Below are 20591 nucleotides of genomic sequence, written 5' to 3' on the forward strand. Positions count from 1 at the left end.
CTGTACGGATCATGGCATCCAGGGTGGAGATTTCTGTGGCCTGGACTTTCAGGTAGGTGAGTGTGAAGAGAAAGCGGCTGAGGACGAAGGCATGAATGAGACAATAGGTCATGCTTCTTCATGCCCCGGTGGTGTCCAGAAACTGCGGATTAGGTGGGATATCGACACCGCCGTCTGCTTTAGTTTCTGGATGGTGAGTATTTTTCCCGTTGTTGTGGATGTGGAGGCCCAATACCAGGAGAGTGTGTACCTGCGGGACGTACCGGTTTTCCAGTTTCAATGTTATGGGGGCTGTGGGGCAGTTTCGGGTTGTGGGGCGGAGTATGAGGAGCTCCGACTTCTCCGGAGAGCATGAAGAGTGCGATACTCCGCGCATGTGTTTGGGTGAGGGTAGCTGCCGACTGAAGAGTATTCTCTATGTCTCAATCACTGACATGGGTGGTCCATAGAGTGATATCAGCATAGAGTGTATGCCGAAGGTGGGGGATAGTTTGTAGTTTGCGTGCAAGGGGAATGAGTGTGACATTAAAGAGGAAAGGGGAGAGGACAGATCCCTGGGGGTGCCAACGCCACTAAGGTTGTATGAATGGGATGTGTGGGGACCGAAGTGAATTTCGGCCGTGCGGTTAGTAAGGAATGCTTGAATATAGGTGCACATACGTTCACCTATGTTCAAAGGGGAGAGCGCCGCCATGATCGCTTTATGGTCTATGCGATCAAAGACCTTGGAGAGATCCAAGGCGAGGACAGCTTTTGTGTGGCCCAGTATGAGGAGGTCAAAAATATCCTCTGTGAGCTGGAGCATGGCGTCCTGGGCCGACAGCTGGGGACGGAAGCCCACCATGCTGTGCGGATAGAGGCCTTGCTCCGTCATGTGTTCGGTGAGTCAAGCGAGTGCGACATGCTCCAAAAGCTTGCCCAGGCATGATGTTAGTGAGATGGGACGAAGATTTGGAGCTGTAAGGTGTATGGGGGGCTTGGGTATGAATAAGATTTCTGCGTGACGTCAGGATTGCGGAAGGATGCCCTCCTGCCGCCATGTGTAGAGGTACCCCGTGAGCTGGGCAATCGATTGATCGTCCAAATTACGGACCATTCTATATGAGATACGGTCAACTCGTGGAGTGGAGTTAGAGCGGAGAGTCAGGAGGGCCGCTCTGACTTGTGCTTCTGTAATCTCCGCGTCGAGATTGGCATTCCTGATGCCCTCCTGAATCTCCGCTCTAACTCCTGCTTCCGTAATCTCCGCGTCGAGATTGGCATTCGGGATGCCGGCATAGGGCGGCAGGGGGATTGAGGTACCGGGAGTTGTATGTGTATTCCTAAGTATATCGATGAGTGCTTCGGGAGAAAGGTCGGCCCTGTGTATAAGGCGTGTGACGTGGTGTTGTGTGGCTGTATTGGATTGCGTGTTGTCAAATAAGTGACGGAGGAGTTGGAAACTGCTTTTGGAGGGCAGATTGCCAGCCATATTGTCGCAAATCTGTCCCCAGTTGGATCGGCAGAGCTCCTAGGAGTGCTCACTAATTTGTGTTTGCAGTGCGGCTAGCCGCTTTTTAAGGGTCCGGTTGAGCTTTTGCCCTTTCCAGCGCTCTGGGATGCTATAGTGGGCCTCCCATAGGTGGACCAGGCGAGTGTCGAGGGTGGGCGTATATGGTGTGGTGTCAAGCGTTCGAGTATATATGGAGACATCGTTCATGAGTGATGCCACTCACTGGTCGATGTCTGATATGGGGGCGTCAGGAAGGGCCGCCCGTACGGCGCGGACCGCATCCCAGTTGGTGAGTTTGTGTGTTAGGTGAAGGGTGGTTCTTTGTTTGTACGGTATTGTAATGGAGAGGATGTAATGATCGCTCCCTAATGTGTGATGTGTTGTGTTCCACGTAATACCCGCAAGGTTGCGGCTCAGTGTCAAGACCGGGCTGGTGTCAGCACTGACACTGTTGCCAATTCTCGTGGGAGTGTTAAAGTTGTTGCGTATAGTGAGGCGGAGCTGTTGTACCAAGGACCAGAGTCGTCTTCCTCGTCCCGTGGTGGTGCGGTAGCCCCAGTCAGTATGCTGACTGTTGAAGTCCCCTCCGATAATCAATGGCTGCTTGCCTGCAATACGATGGAGATCGCGCAGTAGCTTTTCCAATGAAGCCATCGGATGAGACGGTGTGTGATATATATTTGCAATAAAAATAGATGGTGTGGAGTGTGAATCTGGTATGAGTTATGTGATCACGCAGGGCGTCTCGGAGGTGATATGATGCGTTTGGTGTGTAATGGAGCGATGTGTGAGTGCGGAAGCCCTGGGTGTATTCGTTGCATCCGAGTGAGTGGATGTGTAGCTGTGAAGTGTTGCAGGGGCATGTGTGTCCTGAAGGAGGAGGATGTGGGGCGTGGGAAGTGTGGGGAGGAGGAGTTGGTGGGGTGCGCATTTGCCCCGGAAGCGGCGGCAGTTCCATTGCAGAATTGATAAGGAATTAGGGGGTCGCCCCGCCATGCTGTAGCTTGGGTGGGGTGAGGGTATGTGGGTTGGGTAAGGGCTTCTGTTGGGTAGGTGGGCGGGATTGATGGGGGGAATTTGGTAGGTGCAGCGAGGGACGGACCTGCTCTTTCGTTTGGAGGCATGTGTTTACCATGCGAGGCTCATCTCAAGGGTATGTACCATGCGCGTAAATGCCGCTTCAATTTGTTGTTCGAAGCGTTGAAACAGGTGGTCGATGAGGTGATGAAATTTTGCCTCCAGACGCGCGATCATTTCGGCAAGTTTAGCGTCCATGCGGGCTTCTTGGAATTCAAGGTCGGTTTTGGTGATGGGTAGTTGCTCTGGTGTACGTTTTTTCTTGGGTGGGGGTAAGGTGGGTGTTTGGGAGTCCGATTGTTTCATGTTTTCAGTGAATGTTTGAGGTAGTAGCGTTGGTTGCGTGGGAGGGACTATTGGCGGAAGCGGTAGAGGGGTAGAGGTGGGGGTCTTGAGGTAAGACGACTCACCTCCTCTCTCAGGGCCTGTAGCTCCCGGTCACGGGGGTCCACCTGTGTGGGCGGGGGGGCTGAGGGCTTACTGTTAGCTTTGAGCCTGTTGCCTGCTACTCTGTCTGCCCAGGAAAGTTGTGGAGGTTGTTGGTCCTGGCGGCGACGAGACGATGAGCGAGATTTGCTAGAGCGACGAACGCTTGAGCGGTCCGCATCTCGCTCCGGTGTGCGGAAGGTGTGCGATTGCGGTGAAGTGGGCGGTGAGCGCCGTCCCCTCGCTTTGAAACCTTTAGTACCGTTCATTTGGTCGCCTGCACAGAGTATGCAGGCTGGGGTGCATGTCGGGGTGTCCTCTCGGGGGTGCGTGATACCGCATCTTGAACAGTTGTGCGTACGCTAAAGGGTGCACACATCCGCGCGATCCCCTGGTTTTCTACAGTTTGTGCAAGCGTCCAGGTGTCCTCTATTAAAGTGCAGTTGTGGAGTCCGCCTCTGTAGGAGATGTTTCGGGGCATCGGACCCGCCCGGAAGGTGATGAGGATCGAACGGGTCTCTCCCATGCGGCGTGCATCAATGATGGGGACGCCAAGGTTGCCCGTGATGAGGTCATCAAGAATCTGTGCTGGGGTTTCTTTTCAGTAGGCGTAGTGACTACTCCTCTTACTGCACCATCCGGGGGGGGGGCGATGAAGGCGGTTGTTTGATGGCGACCAGGCGTAGCGCGTCGGCTTGATGCGGGGTACTCATCGTGCAGGTGTTGTTTAGGGGGTGGATACGCATGTTGGTAGCGTCCGGGTCTTGGAGGTCCTTGGCTGCAGTTATCAGGGCCAGGCGAAGCTGGCGTTGTTGAAGGTCGTTTAAGTCCCCCGTTGGAACGAAACACGATTTTGGAGTCATCATCAGGCAACCGCGGCTGGCGTTGCGACCTTTTCGCCGCTGGGACGCTTGGTGTACTGAACCTTCAGGTCGTGAGCCGGTGGTGGCGTTCGCCTGGTCCTGGATTTTCAGTGCTCCTTTCTGAGGAGCGGGTAAGCTCAGGATATGGTTCCAGTCTCTGGGATCGTAGTCCGGGTTGATTGTCTCTCCGATCACGTGGACCTCCATACTGTCGATGTAGGGGAGGTCGAAGCAGCTTAGGCTTAGCGCAAAGTGACGCGAGGCCTAGTGCGGCAGCTTTACGAACGGTGCAGTGAAGAGATGAGCACTGCGTGGGTTGAAATCCGGACGAAATCGCCGTGCTTGTACAGAGCCGATGCGAAGCGCGTTCGCAGACGCCGGCCCCCTAGCGGTCTCTATCTTGTGAAGTCACGTGTTAAGTTGCGACAGGGGTTCGAAAAACTGAAAATTGTTGTTTGGGGAAAGGAAATGGCGCAATATCTCTCTCGCATCTCGGCTGACACCTGAACGGCGCCGTTAGGGAAGAGATAAAGGAGGGAGTGAAATAAGAAAAGAAAAAGAGGTGCCGTAGTGGAGGGCTCCGGAATAAATTCGACCACCTGGGCATTTTTAAATAAAAGATAACAGGAACTAATAAAATTTCCCTTTAAATAAAGGGAAATAAAGGATAGCGGGCAGAATGGAGAAACCTCTTTCATTTCACATCTCTATTCTGCCTACTATCCTTTATTTCCGCTGCCCCGCTCAGGTGCTTCAGTATCGACGGCAGATGTTGGGGCTAGCAAAAATCTTTTCTTTCCTTTTCATTGTTATTTGAATAAATACCTCTTACTACAGCTGCTACTACTACTTTAACGTGCACTGACGTCGCACAGCACAGGGGCGCCTTTTGCGTTTCGCCTCCATCGAAACGCTATGGCTGAGGTCGGGATCCAACCGGGTGCTCCTGATAAATGGCCGAGCGCCCTAACCTCTGAGCCACCGCTGCGGGTCGACAGGGGTTCGGACAGATGACATATACACCTTCAGTTGTATGCTTTAAGGCGTGGTTGAGTTTTCCGCCGAGATGTCGAGATCTGAGCCTTTTCTCTGCACATAACAAGTTTTCGCATTTCTTCAGTAAGCTGGCTTAAGTGCGCTCAGAATTTTTTTGGCCCCTACGTTGCATTGGTGTAATTGGCGTTTGTCGCTTTTTGTCCTTTACTTGTTTTTGCGTTTTAAAGACTAGGGTGAACAATGCATGGTCTTTATCTCCATCTCATAGATAACCCGTTTTTTTAATTTCTAGCGTTCGATGATTTGTAAGTATTTACCACCAGCCTCATTTTTAGTGTACGCTGTTTCATTGAGACCCAAGTAATCTATGTATTGGCACCATTTTGTGATAACAATGCAAGAACTCTAGTTCTGGAGTTTTTATCGAACCCGCTTTTGCATTTAAGCCCCGATGACTCATGAACAACGTAAATTTATTTTTCGCGGCTTTGAACAGGCTTAACTTATTCTGGCATTACTGTCTAATGAGTTGAAAAAACATATCCCGTATGTAGTCTATGGCGCTCTAAAGAAACCTGTTTAGCTTGTTAACCATTGGTGGTTCACTGTGCATATTCATTACCAGAGAAATTGATTTCGGAATTCGCCTTGATGGATGCCCGCCTTTCTGCATAAGGGATAAATAAAAGAAGGTACAGAGCGATAACGTTAACCTGCCGCATGCATGACATCGCTGGGAAATTAGCCGCTAGCGGCTACTACCTGGCCTTACTAAAAATAAAGACATTCGGACTAAATAGTTGACAGCAAGAGTTTTCTCGGCTACATGGTATGTGGCCATATATCCACGAGAGAGCACCTCAATATACTTCATTGCAGAACGCATTATTAGTGGATGTCAGTCAAACCGGTGACGTTGTAGCTGGTAACGAAATGCGCTACGTGGAGCCATCTTGTAAGCACGAAATCACAAAAGCGGACGTTAAAAAGCGAACGATGCCTAAGCATCGCTCATTGACACGCGAAGGCTTAAAGTGTGCCGCTGTGGATACATAGCACCCAACATCAAATCCATGGCGGAAATCCACTCGCTCTTACGATGCATCCACGTACTCTATCGAATCGCAGCGATATTGTACTCCTCGTGGCACAGACTCAGTTCGATGTGCGGCGCAGTCTTTCACAGAAACGATTCTCACCACGGCGCAGGCCGATGATATGGGACCGCAAAAGCATTCTCACCACCATCGGCTTCTTCGGTGGGGCCATCTTCGTGGCGCAGGCTGCTTGCATGGTTTTGGACTGGTTTGGTAAGTGCCTGTACTTGCATCCCTACTAGCTGTAACTAAATAATGTGGCTGCATTTAGATCGGCTCAGGGCTGTATCCAAGATTTGAGCTGAGTTGTATGCAATGGCTTGGATTACTTTCGGCTGTGTGAGGCCTTTAATTGTGATCATAAGAACCGTTGACATTTCGACTCCATCGAACGCGAATGCGACCCGTGGTCATTGAATCGTAACGTTGGAGCACCCCTTGGTGGCTCACCGGACTGTTAGTGTCACTCTGACATTGACTCTAAACAGTAGGCAGCTCATCAAGGCACTCTCGCTGATGGCCCCAAAGGCTGCATTACACTGCGGTAGTAACTGACGTGAGTATGCTCAAGTAGTGGCCGCATTTCGTTGTGTTTTGTGTAGTTTGAAACGAGAGCGTACATGAGAGATGAGAAATATCAATATAGAGGCCACGGTCCCTAGTCTAGAGGCTCTGACGGGACCATCGGTAAGTTAATGCTAAACGAACTTACAAATAAAGAGGTGGCAATGCAGACAGGTAATTGCGTAATTATGATATAGCTAATAAACATTGAAATATTTTATTTGCGATGCAAACAAAACATCTTAATATATTGTATGACGAAAAACAAAAAGGCCGAACTAAAATACATATCGTTATACAAGGCATTGCATGAAGTAAAGAAGGAAAAAAAGATACAGCGCTGTGCACGCGATTTAAATATTCTTTAATACGACGCGCATAGAGAAAAGGACAATTCAAGCAAGAATTTTAAGTTTAGGTTCGCCAAAGGATATATTTGCTAACAGAAATTTCCTAGATATTTATGAAAAAGTTAGGAAAAAGTTCTTAAGCCTTCTATTGTTAGAAAAGAATAAATTTTAAAGTTGACTTTAACACAGGCAGGGAAAGGGGCGATTTTAAACTCAGGTGTAAATAGTTTCATAATGAAGTGGAGAAGAAATGAAACCTCCTGTTTTTATATTTAGTGAGAACATGGGGCAGCAAAATATTTATGGAGTGCAAACCTAGTCCGGTAACTATACTCCTAAAAACTATCGTCGAGAAAATGAAAAGATTTGTTGTGGACTAACCTGAAAAATAAGGTAGCTAGATTGCACGAACTACTGAATAAGCCATGATATTATTATCACGCAGCGAGGCTCTAGCATTCAGAATATATCAACCGTTGAAATTGTGTGTCTAACCTGATTTTGAATGTGTTCGTATGAGCGTAAATGACAGTGGTGTTTCCATTTGCTACGAATATAGTTAATATGTGAATAAATGCAACGAAAAATGAAAAAGCGCGGACGGAGGAAAAAGGACGAGCTTTCAATAGTGGAGGGATTTAAAATGCGTTTTTTAAGGTGTTATGATGATGAAATTTGAGGTCGGCATCAAGTTGAAAGCCAAGAAAAGTAACGCTGTCACTTGCGTAATTGGAACTATGAACAAATGAGAAGCAAGCGACTTGTAAGGTTAGGACTTGATCAAAATTAATATTTATTTATTAATAATTGGTTTTTGGGCAAAGAAAATTGCGCAGCATCTGTCTCATATATCGTTGGAGACCTGAACCGCGCCGTAAGAGAGGAAGCCGTAAGAGAGGAAGGAGGAAGTCAAAGAAGAAAGGCAGAAATTGATGCCGTAGTGGAGGGCTTCGGAATAATTCCGACCACCTGGGGATCCTTAACCTGCACTGACATCGTACAGCACACTGGCGCCTTAGCGTTTTGGCTCCGAAAAACATGAACTTGGCTCTATGGAGTTGATAATTAGGTCGTTATCGTGGCTTCGCGTCTAAAGGTTAGCTAGTGCGGCATTTAACTTTTCAAACGTTTATCAGAAGAAAAAATTGTGTCAGCCGCATACAGTATACAATGAATGTCTGCGAGGTAGTCTGGAAGATAATTTCAATTCCAAGAAGCAAATCGCGTGCAGTGAAAACACTAGAACATCTGCTCCTTCGCTGCTCCGCGTTCGCCGATGCTCGTCGCGATATGCTCGCGGTCTATAGGGCGCAGGGCATACTATCAGACTCCATCAAGACGCTATTGTGGCCGCAGGGCAGTGTGCGCACTCGTGAGCGAACTTTGGTGAGCCTCTGTGCATTCCTCGAACACACGGGCTTGACGTCCCGTCTGTTCTCCGTCAGGTAGTTACACGCAGTGACCGAACGCTCCGCGAGTTCTACCTTGAACGATTAATAACTGGACGCCCCACTCCAGTTGTAACCTACACAGTGCTGTGCGCGTGTGTGCTTTAATTCCTCTAAAATGAACTAATCACGCGCACAACCTGGACACATTTCTTATTGTGTAAATAGTTTGTACATATTACTTCTCCCGCTGTCCTCTATTCCTGTCCCCTCACCTCTTTCATTTCATTTCTTCATTCTGCCTGCTGTCCTTTATTTCCGCTGCCCCAGCTCAGGTGCTTCAGTATCGATGGCAGATGCCGGGGCTAGGAAAAATCTTTTCCTTCCTTTTTACTATTATTTTTAATAAAACCACTACCACCACCGAGAATGAATTATCTCGGTACCAGTTAGAAATTGAGCCCACCACAAACGCCGCATCCTAATGGTCAAGTAAATAAATTTTCATAAAGGTTAGTTCAGGACCAGTTAAGCACTGCGCTTCAAGTTGAGTAAACAATTTGTATTAACTGTTCGTGTCGTAGGCTTTAGTAAAGTCTAAGAATACAGAGCCAACAAATTGTCCATTATCCGCAGATTGTTTAATACAGTCATATTGGTCCTTTTCAATTGTTCACTGTTCCTAGTGATTTTGGCCGCGAGTGATGAGGCCAGGGTAGATGTCCGGATCCTGTAGAGTATCTTTTACGGGTCCAATTGAACTTATTTTTGGAAATGTGGCGGAAAGTTTGAAGGTTGCTTCACTTCTGCCACCAGTTGGCCCGGTATTGCACTGCCTCCGGGATCGGCCTTGTCTTTCGCGCGTTTTTAATATCTTGTCCTTCTTTCCCATCTTTCAACTCTCCAACTATCTGCACGTGGTAGCGATTGTGGCTCGGCTGCAGCCAGCGAGTAGGCCTGTGCATTTTTCTTTTCTTTCTTGCTGCCAACAACAGACAGACCGATGAGGCCACGATGATTGCTATGACGCCACTTACTCGCTTTAATATGCCCTACATCCGTGCTCCATTGGGAGACCCGCGCCGGCGAATGGTGGAGCACCGCGAATGGTTTGACGCAGCTGGCGAGATTTTTCCGGCACTTGTTACATCTCGCTACACAAACTGTGCGTTGGCCTTCCCTCTTAGCATACTATAACTGACGTCACTATCAAATAAAACAAAGCATATTACAGCTGAAGCCAAAGTCAGCTGCAGTACTTCAAAAGGACCAGATGTACACGTGAAGTAATTGTGTTCTGGATGCAGGTGGTGACAAAGTGACTCTGTTGAACCGCGAGGAAGCAGCTCGCCTAGCGCGAGAGGAGGGCTGCAAGTGCCATCAAGTGCGCCCCTCCACGGTCGCCGGAGCAAATAATCCCAGGAAAGAGGCCTACGTCTGCAACTGCCCGCCGGCGACAGGGCAGAAAACGGGGGCGAATCTAAAGACGCAGTCAAAAGGTGAGCGAATAGTACAGGCTGTTTCAGAGGTACCAAACGGCCAGTACATTTCTTTGTTAATAATTTAGATATACGCAAGGAGTGGCAGGTGTCTTGCAGTGGCACAGCTTACTCGTTTTCACAGCTGACAAAAATTACAGTACAACTAACATCCTGTGCATAAGAAAACATATGCAACGTCTCGAAGGTTTAAGGCCATGGGGGGCATTAGGTGCATACGTTGAGAGAAGTTATGACTGCTTATTGCACATGCGCCATTGCTGCCGATTCTCCCTGGCTGTCAACGGCAGCGCTTCGCAAAACGCGGTGGCCTCGAGCTCTCAGTTTCCCTCTAAGTACCAATCAGTCAGTATATTCCTTGTTAGTTTAAATAAACGCAAGGAGTGGCGTCTTGCAGTGGCAACGCTCGCTCCTTTTCGGTCATTAGCTTAGGGCAGGATTTTTTTATGGCGTTTGTGAAGCATAACTTGGTAATGCCCCTCTTGACAAGTTTGGAGTGCGAGATTCATACGAGAGCAGTGGCTTGTTGGCATGTGGTTTGTATTTCCAGTAAATCTGATCGTCTTGAAATAAAAGCCTGATATCAAGGAAGCGAAGGCAGCCCTCTGATGGCAATTCGTGGGTAATGATAAGAGGCGATAAGTCTGCACGTACTACGTTTAGTGTGTTAGTTACAAGTGATTCGAAGGACCCAGAATCACAGTCAAGGAATATTAAAGAATCGTCAACATATCTAAACGCTTTTGTTACTTTTAAGTTAGCAAGGCGGCTACAAAGGCCTCTGTCAAGTTCGGCTAGAAATAAATCACTAAGGACGGGTGCAATGCACGACCCTATGCATATACCCAGTTTCTGCAAAAATGGCTGTCCGTCCCATTGAATAAAAGTGGACCGAAGGTAAAGGCTTAAAAGTGCTAGGAAGCCACTGCTCGATGTAACCGAAGCATTCTGAAAAGGAATGACTCCGAACTTGTCAATACAGTTCTGAACACAAGAAAGCAGACTAGCTTGCGGTAACGAATAAAACAAATCCTTAATATCTATAGAGAAACCTCTCAAGCGCTTGTGCGATGAAGACTTTATGTAATCTATGACAGCATAGGCATCCGTTACAAGGAAGGGATCATATATTTGCAATAGGTTGAGCTTTTCTTGGAGAAACACAGCAATAGATTTTTGCCGCGTATCATTTTGAGAAACAATCCCGCGTATCATTTTGAGAAACAATCACCCTGACCGGAGCGCCCACATTGTGCGTTTTTTCACTGAAAAGACATCAAGGGGATCATGCTTTGATGTTTCTATGCCTTTAGAGAGCCTGTCCAGCTGCAGCCTATTGCACAGATTTTTGGTTTCTGCTTTCAACTTAGATGTCGTTCGTTTCCGCAGAGGATCAAAGGCATTGGGGACAGCTTCCAAGGCTTTTGCATTGAACAGCCCATGTGACATAACTGCAAAACCGCCCTCCTTGTCCGCAGACAACACGCAAAGATCGTGGTCCCTCAAGAATGACAAAACGCGTTTGACAGATACCTTCGGCGCAGGGGGTTTTCTGTGATTCAAGGCGTCCACACCCTCCAATACACAGCGCGAAGTGTCATCCGCAGAGGCACGTCGAGATACCTGTCGTACAAGGGAAAGAATTTCCGCAGCGGTCCTGTTCTTGTCAATGGCAAACATTGGTCCCCCTTTCCAGCGCATGGTGCACGTCCTCTGGTAAGCTTACACGTTCTAGGAGGTAGACAGGGCTTTTGGTAGCGGGATGCTTTTGAGGAAGACGGTCGCGAAGCTGCTTGAGTTGAAGCTGCCAGAAGAACTCTGTGGTGCGGTCAGGCAGAGATGACCGCTCTTGAAGCCGTCTCTTGGCGGTGATAGGTACTGCGGAGGAACAGACTTGTAATTCCAGTAGTTTCCTATGCAACCGAGAAAGCAAGAGCCATTCAGATTTTTGAATCTTGCAAATACGAAACCCATGGGCGTTGGAAGGAAGTAAGCCACCAAACAGGCCTCGGACGTCGTCTGGTAGAAACTTGTTGCGCACAAAGAAGGCAAGGCACTTGGCTTTGCAGACCGCGCTGGTGATGATGGTCACTGTCGCTGTATGGTCGCGGTGAGCATGAAGAAACATAAAAAATCCTGCCCTCCGCTAATGACCGAAAGCTTTGCTCAACAAGTACAGAGGCTAATTAAAGCCGGTTTTCCTATGCATATCCTTGTAAGCGTTTCTTAAAGGCTCCTAAAGGAGATCTGTTACCCTCATGCTCTACCACCGTCCCATTCACTAAACAAACAGAAACTGGCTGTGATTCCGTACACTCACGGCTTGTCCCACTGCTTGAAGAAAATTGGACAACAGACAAAAGTGAAAGCCATTTTTTCATCTCCAGAGAAGCTGCAGAAACTTTGCACATTGACAAGACCAGGCCCTGTTACAAAGAGTGGGTGCAAAAATTCATCAAACTAAGTTCGTTAAAGCTACGGAATCCATTGTGTACAGCATATCATTGACATGTGGAAAGAAGTATGTAGGTCAAAGTGGAAGTTGATTAAACTAGCGCCTTCGTGAACATCGTTAAATGTAAAAGAAAAGAAAGGTGTTTTTTAGATGCGCACTGCAGAAAATGTGAGTTCAAGTGTGAACCTCTTTTTCAAGCATGCACGGTCATTGCCAAAAACACTTGCAAACTCACGCGAGAAATAATCGAAGCAGAAATGATACATAGCTTAGGTGATAACTGCATAGCGAAACCCTCTGTTGGGCTATCTCGTAAGGAATTAGATTAACTGCATAGCGAAACCCTCTGTTGGGCTATCTCGTAAGGAATTAGATTACCTCAGAAGCCACTAACAATTGACTGTCTGCCGTGCTTGCGCAATGTATCGCCATGTCATAAATATCTAAAGGATCTCTTCCGCAATAAACTGTGGCAAGTTAGCGCTCGTGTGTGTTCTTTCATGTCCTTGTCTGATGTTGTGCTATTTTATACGTCATGCACTACCAACAACCCCAAACCGCTACCTTATTGTAAGAGACATCTTTCGCATCACTTACGTAGTAGCGAATGAGGATTACACTTTCAGACTTTGCGAGGTAAATATTTCATGCAATGAGCGTGACAATATGGAGCAAAACTGGAAGTTATTGAGGATGCCGTGCTAAAGAAACAGATACATTCTTTTGATTCTGAGCTAACTTTTTAAAGCCCATCATCATCCAGCACGCCACATTTTCCGCAGAGAAAAACCCTCTCCCGTGAAGCTCATGCTAGCCCTGCTTAGCACCATTAGCGGCATTGCCACCTCAGAGAATTCTCCGGAACCTTTAACGTTTCTTATGCAGTGCGTATATATTACGAGAGGCCAATTCAAGATTTAAACTTCTGTGCCAAGGTAACACTGTCCTACGATGAACAATGCATTAGAGGATATGGGTCAAGATTAAACCGAATTGCATAATTGCAGGTTGAAAGTGCACCGAAATCTCTGCAGGCATATTAATAAAAGGTTTTTCTGCGGAAGGAAATGGCACAGTATCTGTCTCATATATTGGCCGACATCAGAACTGCACCATAAGGGAATGGATAAAGGAGGGAGTGAAAGAAGAAAGGAAGAAAGAGATGCCGTAGTGGAGGGCTCCGGATTAATTTCAGCCACTTGGTGATCATTAACGTGCACTGACATCGCACAGCACACGGGCGCCTTAGCGTTCTGCCTGCATAAAATGCAGCTAGGAGACTGCCCCGACAGTTTGCACAGAGCCCACCAACTTGTACTCATCAGCTGAACTTGACAAGCTCTGAGCCGCTGCGAACAATTGGATGAGAAATTATAACAACTAATAAAGAAGTTACAGCCATTTGTAAACTACACAGACAATAACGGCTGCATTACTGAAGCAGAGCTCAAAACCAGACTATATAGACAAAAGTTGCTTGTTCTTGCCACCACAGCCCTCGCTTGTTATGCGCTACTAATCCTCAGTTTACATGACCTAACGTTTTGTTTCACTTCGATATTGTTAAAGGCCTCTTTACCCAGAAAATTGGGCGTTTGCGTTGTCGGCGTCATGAGTGATAAATAGGGTGGCGTAGGGAGGCCCAGGTTGCCACCTGCCGGATAAACAGGCTAAGTGGGCCTCGTAGGTCACATTACATTGTGGCATCATCACAGCCAACACACCGGATTGTGCGAAAACTGAGCAGCGTGACAGGCGACTGTTAAATTAATGATTCGTCGTGAGGGGCCGCTCGGAAAGAGCAACTTGTGTCGCACAAGCCCCACCGGTGGCAGCGCCCACCGTCGCAGAGCAATGGTGCATCCCTTAACCGCTGCACCATTGTAGAAGGAATGGTGTGAGGGCTTCCAGGGACCTATGGTTGTAAAGTTGAGAATAACCATATCCACATATGTGGGTATTAACTCATTATCGCTATCGCGTCACATCCTTAAGGCGGAGCTTAAGTATTCCTTGCAATTTTATTTCATTGATTCTTCCGTGTGCTATCCTTACAGCCCAGAAGAAAAACCTGCTCCAGATGACCACGCGATGCATCCTGCGTCTGGAGGCGGAAGTTCTGGAATCAAGGAATCCCTCTGAGGACTTTTCTCAGGGACTGACTACATGGAAGTTTTCTTTTTTTTATAATGATCTCGAGATGAATATACATGTTTTGTTTACTTTTGTGTTATAGTCTCTGGAAGACAGCGATAAGTGCCTATATTCATATCAAATAAAAATATGCGGATGGTGTAGGCACCCGCATGTTTTATCGCCATTTGGCCACTTGCGGTTTTGATGTTTCCAGCTCATAATTTAACTTAGCAATTTCCTTAAGATTCCTTAAGATTTGCTTAATTTCCGATATCAGCAGCGTAAAAATTTGCAAGGAGCTAGTGCACAACATTTATTAGCGCAATGATCCGTAATAGACATGCGGCCATTATGCCGGTATGCACAAACATGCTACATATTTACTCAGAAATAAACATCGTGTGGCCATTTCTACACAGAGGATCGAATTTCGGATGTATTTATCTAATAAATTAAAAGAAGAAGCACACAATCTCCCGCTGAATGACAGAGCTGTTGAGTTGTGGCTGTTCATCACAATTCTATCGAGAAGAATCTTGTTTTCTAGAAGGGAGCGAGATCGTCCAAAGGCTCTCGTACAACAGGACCCCTCAGGGGCTGCTTAGCTCGAGTGTTTTTGGCAATAAAACCGTCGCGGGGCACCAGGATGGTTTCACTGTGTGACGTCAGTTTCTGGAATGCTTGCAGCGGCTGCAAAGACACTTCGACAGCTTCCTTGGACACAATCCAAGTCACGTTCTCTCTTCACGGTGAGCTCGTCTTGAGATCCCTCGTATGTTCAATATGAGCTCCTATCAGGAATAAACCAGGTGACGTCCAGATGATGCTCCACAGCGCACTTCTGTTCTTTGTAGACCACATTAGACAAGCAATCGACGATCTTGCCCACTTCTGGATGAAGGCTGCCCTCTTTCAAAAAGACACCCACCACCTGCAACCCCTCCTCAGCGAAGGTGGCCTCGGCTAAACTTTTATGCCGGTCAGCATTGTAGTGAACCAGATGCAGCTCGCCTGCCTAGTGCTCTCCGTCCACAGTGTGTTCGCTGCCGTGGGCGATGGAGTAGCTCCAGTGGCCGTGGAACTGGGCCAGCTGGTAGTTGTAAGCCAGAGGTCTTCCGCGAAGGTTTGGTCCCGGCGCAGCGACGCTGACCTCCCAGCCTAGACCCGTGCTCAGGATATGAGTGCACCTGAGACCCGTGTTGGACCATTGCAAGTTGGTCTTGTTTAACTATGGATCTTGCAGGACGGTTTTCCGCCTGATGTCGATGGGAGACTGCTGGTCATCAACTGACTTCTCGTACTGCAGCCAGCAGCGACACAGCCACATTGGGCAGAAACATTTCAATAAACACATAGAGCTCATTTTGCGCAGAACGTTGGTTCACGTATCTCGAGGAAGATGCACAGAGATGTCAGCCTTGCTTGCCTTGGGTAGTGGCTGATCTGTTCACGAATAGACGAGACACGTCAGGCGGGGTCTTTGAAGTCTCGTAACCAGCGTAGCGATAGGTCCCCAGATGGTCTGTTCTTCCTCTTCGTTCACGTTGGATATTATCCCCCCCCCCTCCCCGTGCACACCAGGGGAGTGGAACTTTAATTGAGGAGATAAGATGTATTAAAGAAGAGTTTTTCAAGCGCAGTGTGCAGACAGAGCGATCATTTTAGTGAGGTAACCGACTAAAACAACGTCCTATATATGCGCTGGCTTAAAAAACACGACAAATCGATAGGCGACGAGCACGTTCACGGGTAAAGGGCAATGCGGCCTGAATGAACCACGGAAAAGGCATGGAGTAATAGTACTAAACAATTCTGAATAAAACAATTTTTGAGCGACAAATCATTTATGAACGCAGTTTTTACAAATAATGCAAGGTTTCACTATAACAATCAATATATCCCTAGATCACTCGACGGCAGACTTGCATTTTTTCTATTTCAATTTTTGCTATATCTGTTGCATATATTTTGCTATTCCCGAGATTTCCCCGTTGGTTTGCTATGACATTCTTCACTGTTCGGTGCGATTAATGGAAGCACTTTAAAAGAAATATTTTTCTAAATATCAGAAGAATGAATCATTACCGCCCCTAATTCAACAATAGTATCATACAAATTTCTTTTCAAAATATTTGCCCTAGAATCGTGGACATGAAATGAAGGCGTGATAATTTTTCTTAAAGTTTTTTTTCTTTATTTTTGTTTTACGGGAGCTCAAGTTGAATCTCCAGAACCTGTAGATGTAAACAAAAATAACCTCTAGAAAAGTGACGGGACGAGGCTAATGTAAAAAGCGTGATGCACAGCTCTGCGTGAACCGGTCACTCAAAGAAGAAGCTGCAACTTTTTTTTCGAACGATGTCTCTTGCCTCAAGACAGAACAGCGAAATTCTAGTTTTCGTTTGCCATACATACGATTATGTAAACAATAATCAGTGCCAGCAATGTGCACAAACGACACAAAAGAAAACGCACAAAATACGGCTTGTAAAAAAGTGCATCGCATGGAATGGGCACCAAAGATAGATGCTGTGACCTAATGAGCGGCGCACAGTAACGCACTGCAGCTTTTCTTTTTCAAGCAAATGCGGAAGTGAAATCTAGCGTAGTCACTCATTTTACCCTTAGTGTCAGGTGAAGACTGTTCAGTACATTTGATGAGTTAGATCTTCAAATGCCGCAGGATCTCATTAGTAACCCAAAGGACGAACTTGTATGTGTGAAGGACCCAATGAATCTAAGAAGCTTCCCTTTCGTAATCTACTAATGTAGCTCAAACAGGATAACACAGCATAAGATGTGGACCTTCGCACCAACATCGCTATGATGTCAAGAAAGGCAGTGGGGCTTCCAACGCGCTATCAGAGCTTGAAATTAACATTGGTCATGTTGCGAAACATACACTTATCTACGCGTTGGCATATTGAAGCCATTCACAAGTAAGCGACAACGAAAGTCATAAGTATGACATAGGATAATGTGGCCGAGCAACTAAAAAAGCTCTGTGCGCCATTGTTATTGAGAAATGACCCATCAGTTCTTTTTTCGATGTAAACAAGCGACCCGCATCGGCGCATCAGCGTCATTGTAGTTATCCTTAATTTTGTTCGATTTTCTTAGCGACTTATTTTCCCACAGACCATATAAATTTCCTTAACATGACAGGTTTTCGTCGAACCCCGAAATTTGAAGGCGCATGTAGCGATATTTCATGCATTTCTTTCCTCAGATATTGATTATCTGACTGTTTTCGGGTAATAATAATAATAATAATTGGTTTTTGGGGAAAAGAAATGGCGTTGTATCTGTCTCATATATCTTTGGACACCTGAACCGCGCCGTAAGGGAAGGGATAAAGGAGGGAGTGAAAGAAGAAAGGAAGGAAGAGGTGCCGTAGTGGAGGGCTCCGGAATAATTTCGACCACCTGGGGATCTTTAACGTGCGCTGACATCGCACAGCACACGAGCGCCTTAGCGTTTTTCCTCCATAAAAACGCAGCCGCCGCGGTCGGGTTCGAACCCGGGAACTCCGGATTAGTAGTCGAGCGCCCTAACCACTGAGCTGAGCCACCGCGGCGGGGGCCTGCTTTCGGGTATGTCGACATTTTTCAGGGAGGAAAAGACACCTTTGTAGCTTAAAAAATTGAATTTAAAATTTTCTCGCTGCTACGTACCGATTCTTGACGTCTACATCGAAAAGAACTGGCTGCCAATGACTTTTGGTGAATGGTGATAACCTAGCCAATAGATTGCGTACCCAAACATTGGTGCTGGCGAACGCAGTTTACTTGTCAATGAAGGTTAAACCTGTGTTACACTTTAAAGCGTTATCCTTTCTTAGTTTGATCCTCAGTTACACGTAGTCGGCGTCCAGTGTCGACATCCACAGAGCACCTGCCTCGGATCATGGAGGAAAAACTTAGCGGCGATGAATTAGATTGATCAGGGAAAAAGCAATATCTTGATTTCTTCACTCTTCATTCTATTGAAGTTTTAATTCTATTCTAACTCTGAGTTCGTTGCCTTTCTTTCCCCAATTTATTTCATTTCTGATTCTGTTCTAGTTCCAACTACGTAATTACGTAAAGTTTGTCACGTACATAGATCGTGGTGAGTCCTCATACCACAACCGGCGCAATAGAGTTTCTTACTGTACACTAGAGGGAAAGCTGCCGGCCTTTCACTTCATCCAACATGGACGCCCAAAGCATGCTGGGAAGACAGCACACCGAATTGACGACTAGTGGCTGGTTGACTGTGCTACGGTATAAAATTTTGGTTCTTCAATTTCGCTTTCATCATTGCAGTTTTTCTGATGTTTTGTGCGCTTTGAGGTTGTCTAGTGCAGGTAAGCACGCAGTTCATTTGAGATCCGAAACATCAGACGGCGCTTGACTCGAAGTGAACAGAGTCTGGTGGCTGCTAGGCCGAACGTCCGCTTGCCCTTTCGGTGGCAGCCATTTACGCAGCAAGCTGGGTTTTGCTCAGCGGCAACCTGTGCTACCTGTGCATTGAAATGTGAAAGAAGCAACCAGGTTTCTCGTGAACTGAGAATTCGGCAGTCTGCTGCCGTGGCCACTCTGCACAATGCTCGTAGGAGTCTCGGAGAAAGTTTAAATGTGCAAAGAACTTTGACAGTCGCAACTTATGCTAACCGTACTCACCGAGTAATGTGTTTGATTCATTTCGAAGACTGTCGGTGCCCGCACATTGCATGCAGAAACGACTTCCACTTCTCGACTTAATTCAAGCAAATACCAGCATGTTGCGCTTGACAGCATGAACACGGCCCTCACTTACTTGTGGTAGGAGAGGTTCGCGCATCTTAATTCATGTTTCTCTTGGCCAAATTGGTAAGCGCAGCGCCACGTCGACTTGCGGAGAGCCAGCACTTAGTGCGCGCAAACTAGTTTCCCACAGGAAAGCGGAGGCTCGGCCAAGCTTCTCACGGTCCGAACGTAGCCTATGCACCGACTTAGAGCGCGTCCCGCAGTAGCCGACTACACCAACGTTGGACCACGGGATTGAAACGTTTCTTTTTCACAATGCACAACCATAACCTCCTAAAGCGCAGTATTTTAAGCGCTAACAATTTTTTGAAAGAATATTCGCTCGAAGAGTGTGTCTGTTAAATTAAAAAAGTTATTTTCCACGGTTAGCTGTATTAGGTGGCATGAAGAGAAAGCCCTTTCTTGCCATGAGCAAATTCGGTGATCATTAACGCCTATCTTCTTTTCTGCCGATTTATTGACAATGTTCAGTAAAGATATTTTATTAGAGCATATATTCATGCAAAACCACGCTTCCCTAATGGTAACATAAAATTTGCGCAAATTTGTTTATCTGAAGTCGTAGTTATGTTTTATGTTCAAGTGAAGTACGCTATGTTGTCTTCCCAACATTCACTCGGTGGATGACGTGCTCTTTAAGAAACCCGCATAAACGGTGGCGCCAGCTTTCCCTCTAAGTAATATTTACAAACCTCTATGACCGGCGCAGTCGAGCAGCGGTTAAGCTACGCACCACTGCAGTGGCAGGTGGCTGCTTGAAACAGCCACCGATGGGGCTTGTGAGACCCAGGCTGCCCTTCCAGAGCAATACAAGCAAGAACTTTTTTAATTCGCGCAGCTCCGGCAAGCCTCATTTTTGCACAGATTGCTCCTTGGAAGGCTGTATTTTGCACGTGGGCCTGCTTTTGTATGAGTCATCTCTTTTTAGCCATTTTCATGTTTACCGCGCCATTATTAGTCCGGTGTCTCTCTCCTCTCGCCTGCAAGTAGGAAGGAGGACGGTTAACTGAAACTGACGGGGGAGGGCACCGACACCGACGCCGTCGGACAGTTTTCGCCTGCATAGCCCTCATAATTCTGGGCGATTAAAAAAGCAGTAAAGAGCGTGACGTGACATTTTTGAAGCCCACTCTTCAAAAATATTTTGGCAAGCATAATTGAAAAGAGGCCCTCTCGAAAGGAGGCAGCGGTAGCTCGTAGCCAGCTTTTGGTCCCGCTCGCTGGATAGATAGACGGATGAAAAAAACATTATTTTTGAAAAATTTAAAGTGCTCTTGGCCCTTAGGGGTCACTGGGCGCTGTAGTCGATCCTTGATCCAGGATGCCGCACTTGACGGCTGCCATCGGGGATCGGCGTACGAGAAATCGTTGCGCTTCCTCGTCCTGGCTGGCCAGCAAGTTTTCCCACTGCGTCACGCTCGGCTGATCTATTCTAGGCTCTATTTTGCCTTAGGGCTG

The 20591-nt window shown here is 47.0% G+C and overlaps 1 protein-coding gene and 1 pseudogene across 1 annotated transcript; both read left to right on the forward strand.

The window, feature by feature from the left end:
• The first annotated feature begins 5011 nt into the window (after window positions 1-5011).
• Window positions 5012-14463, forward strand: LOC144134904 (uncharacterized). Its single transcript, XM_077667714.1, has 3 exons — window positions 5012-6164; window positions 9561-9752; window positions 14265-14463. The coding sequence occupies exons 1-3, from the start codon at window positions 5954-5956 to the stop codon at window positions 14441-14443; spliced, it is 582 nt and encodes a 193-aa protein (XP_077523840.1). The 5' UTR covers window positions 5012-5953; the 3' UTR covers window positions 14444-14463.
• On the forward strand, window positions 8969-9111 carry LOC144135637 (U2 spliceosomal RNA; annotated as a pseudogene).
• Window positions 14464-20591: the final 6128 nt, after the last annotated feature.

Source organism: Amblyomma americanum, chromosome 5 (assembly GCF_052857255.1).
Source record: "Amblyomma americanum isolate KBUSLIRL-KWMA chromosome 5, ASM5285725v1, whole genome shotgun sequence".
Taxonomy (NCBI): Eukaryota; Metazoa; Arthropoda; class Arachnida; order Ixodida; family Ixodidae; genus Amblyomma; species Amblyomma americanum.

Bases quoted from the DNA above. Each gene is read 5' to 3' on its own strand.
- LOC144134904 (XM_077667714.1), top strand. From the start codon at position 5,954: ATGCATCCACGTACTCTATCGAATCGCAGCGATATTGTACTCCTCGTG. The intron at 6,165-9,560 runs GTAAGTGCCTGT...TTCTGGATGCAG, and splicing joins CATGGTTTTGGACTGGTTTG to GTGGTGACAAAGTGACTCTG. The intron at 9,753-14,264 runs GTGAGCGAATAG...CTATCCTTACAG, and splicing joins TCTAAAGACGCAGTCAAAAG to CCCAGAAGAAAAACCTGCTC.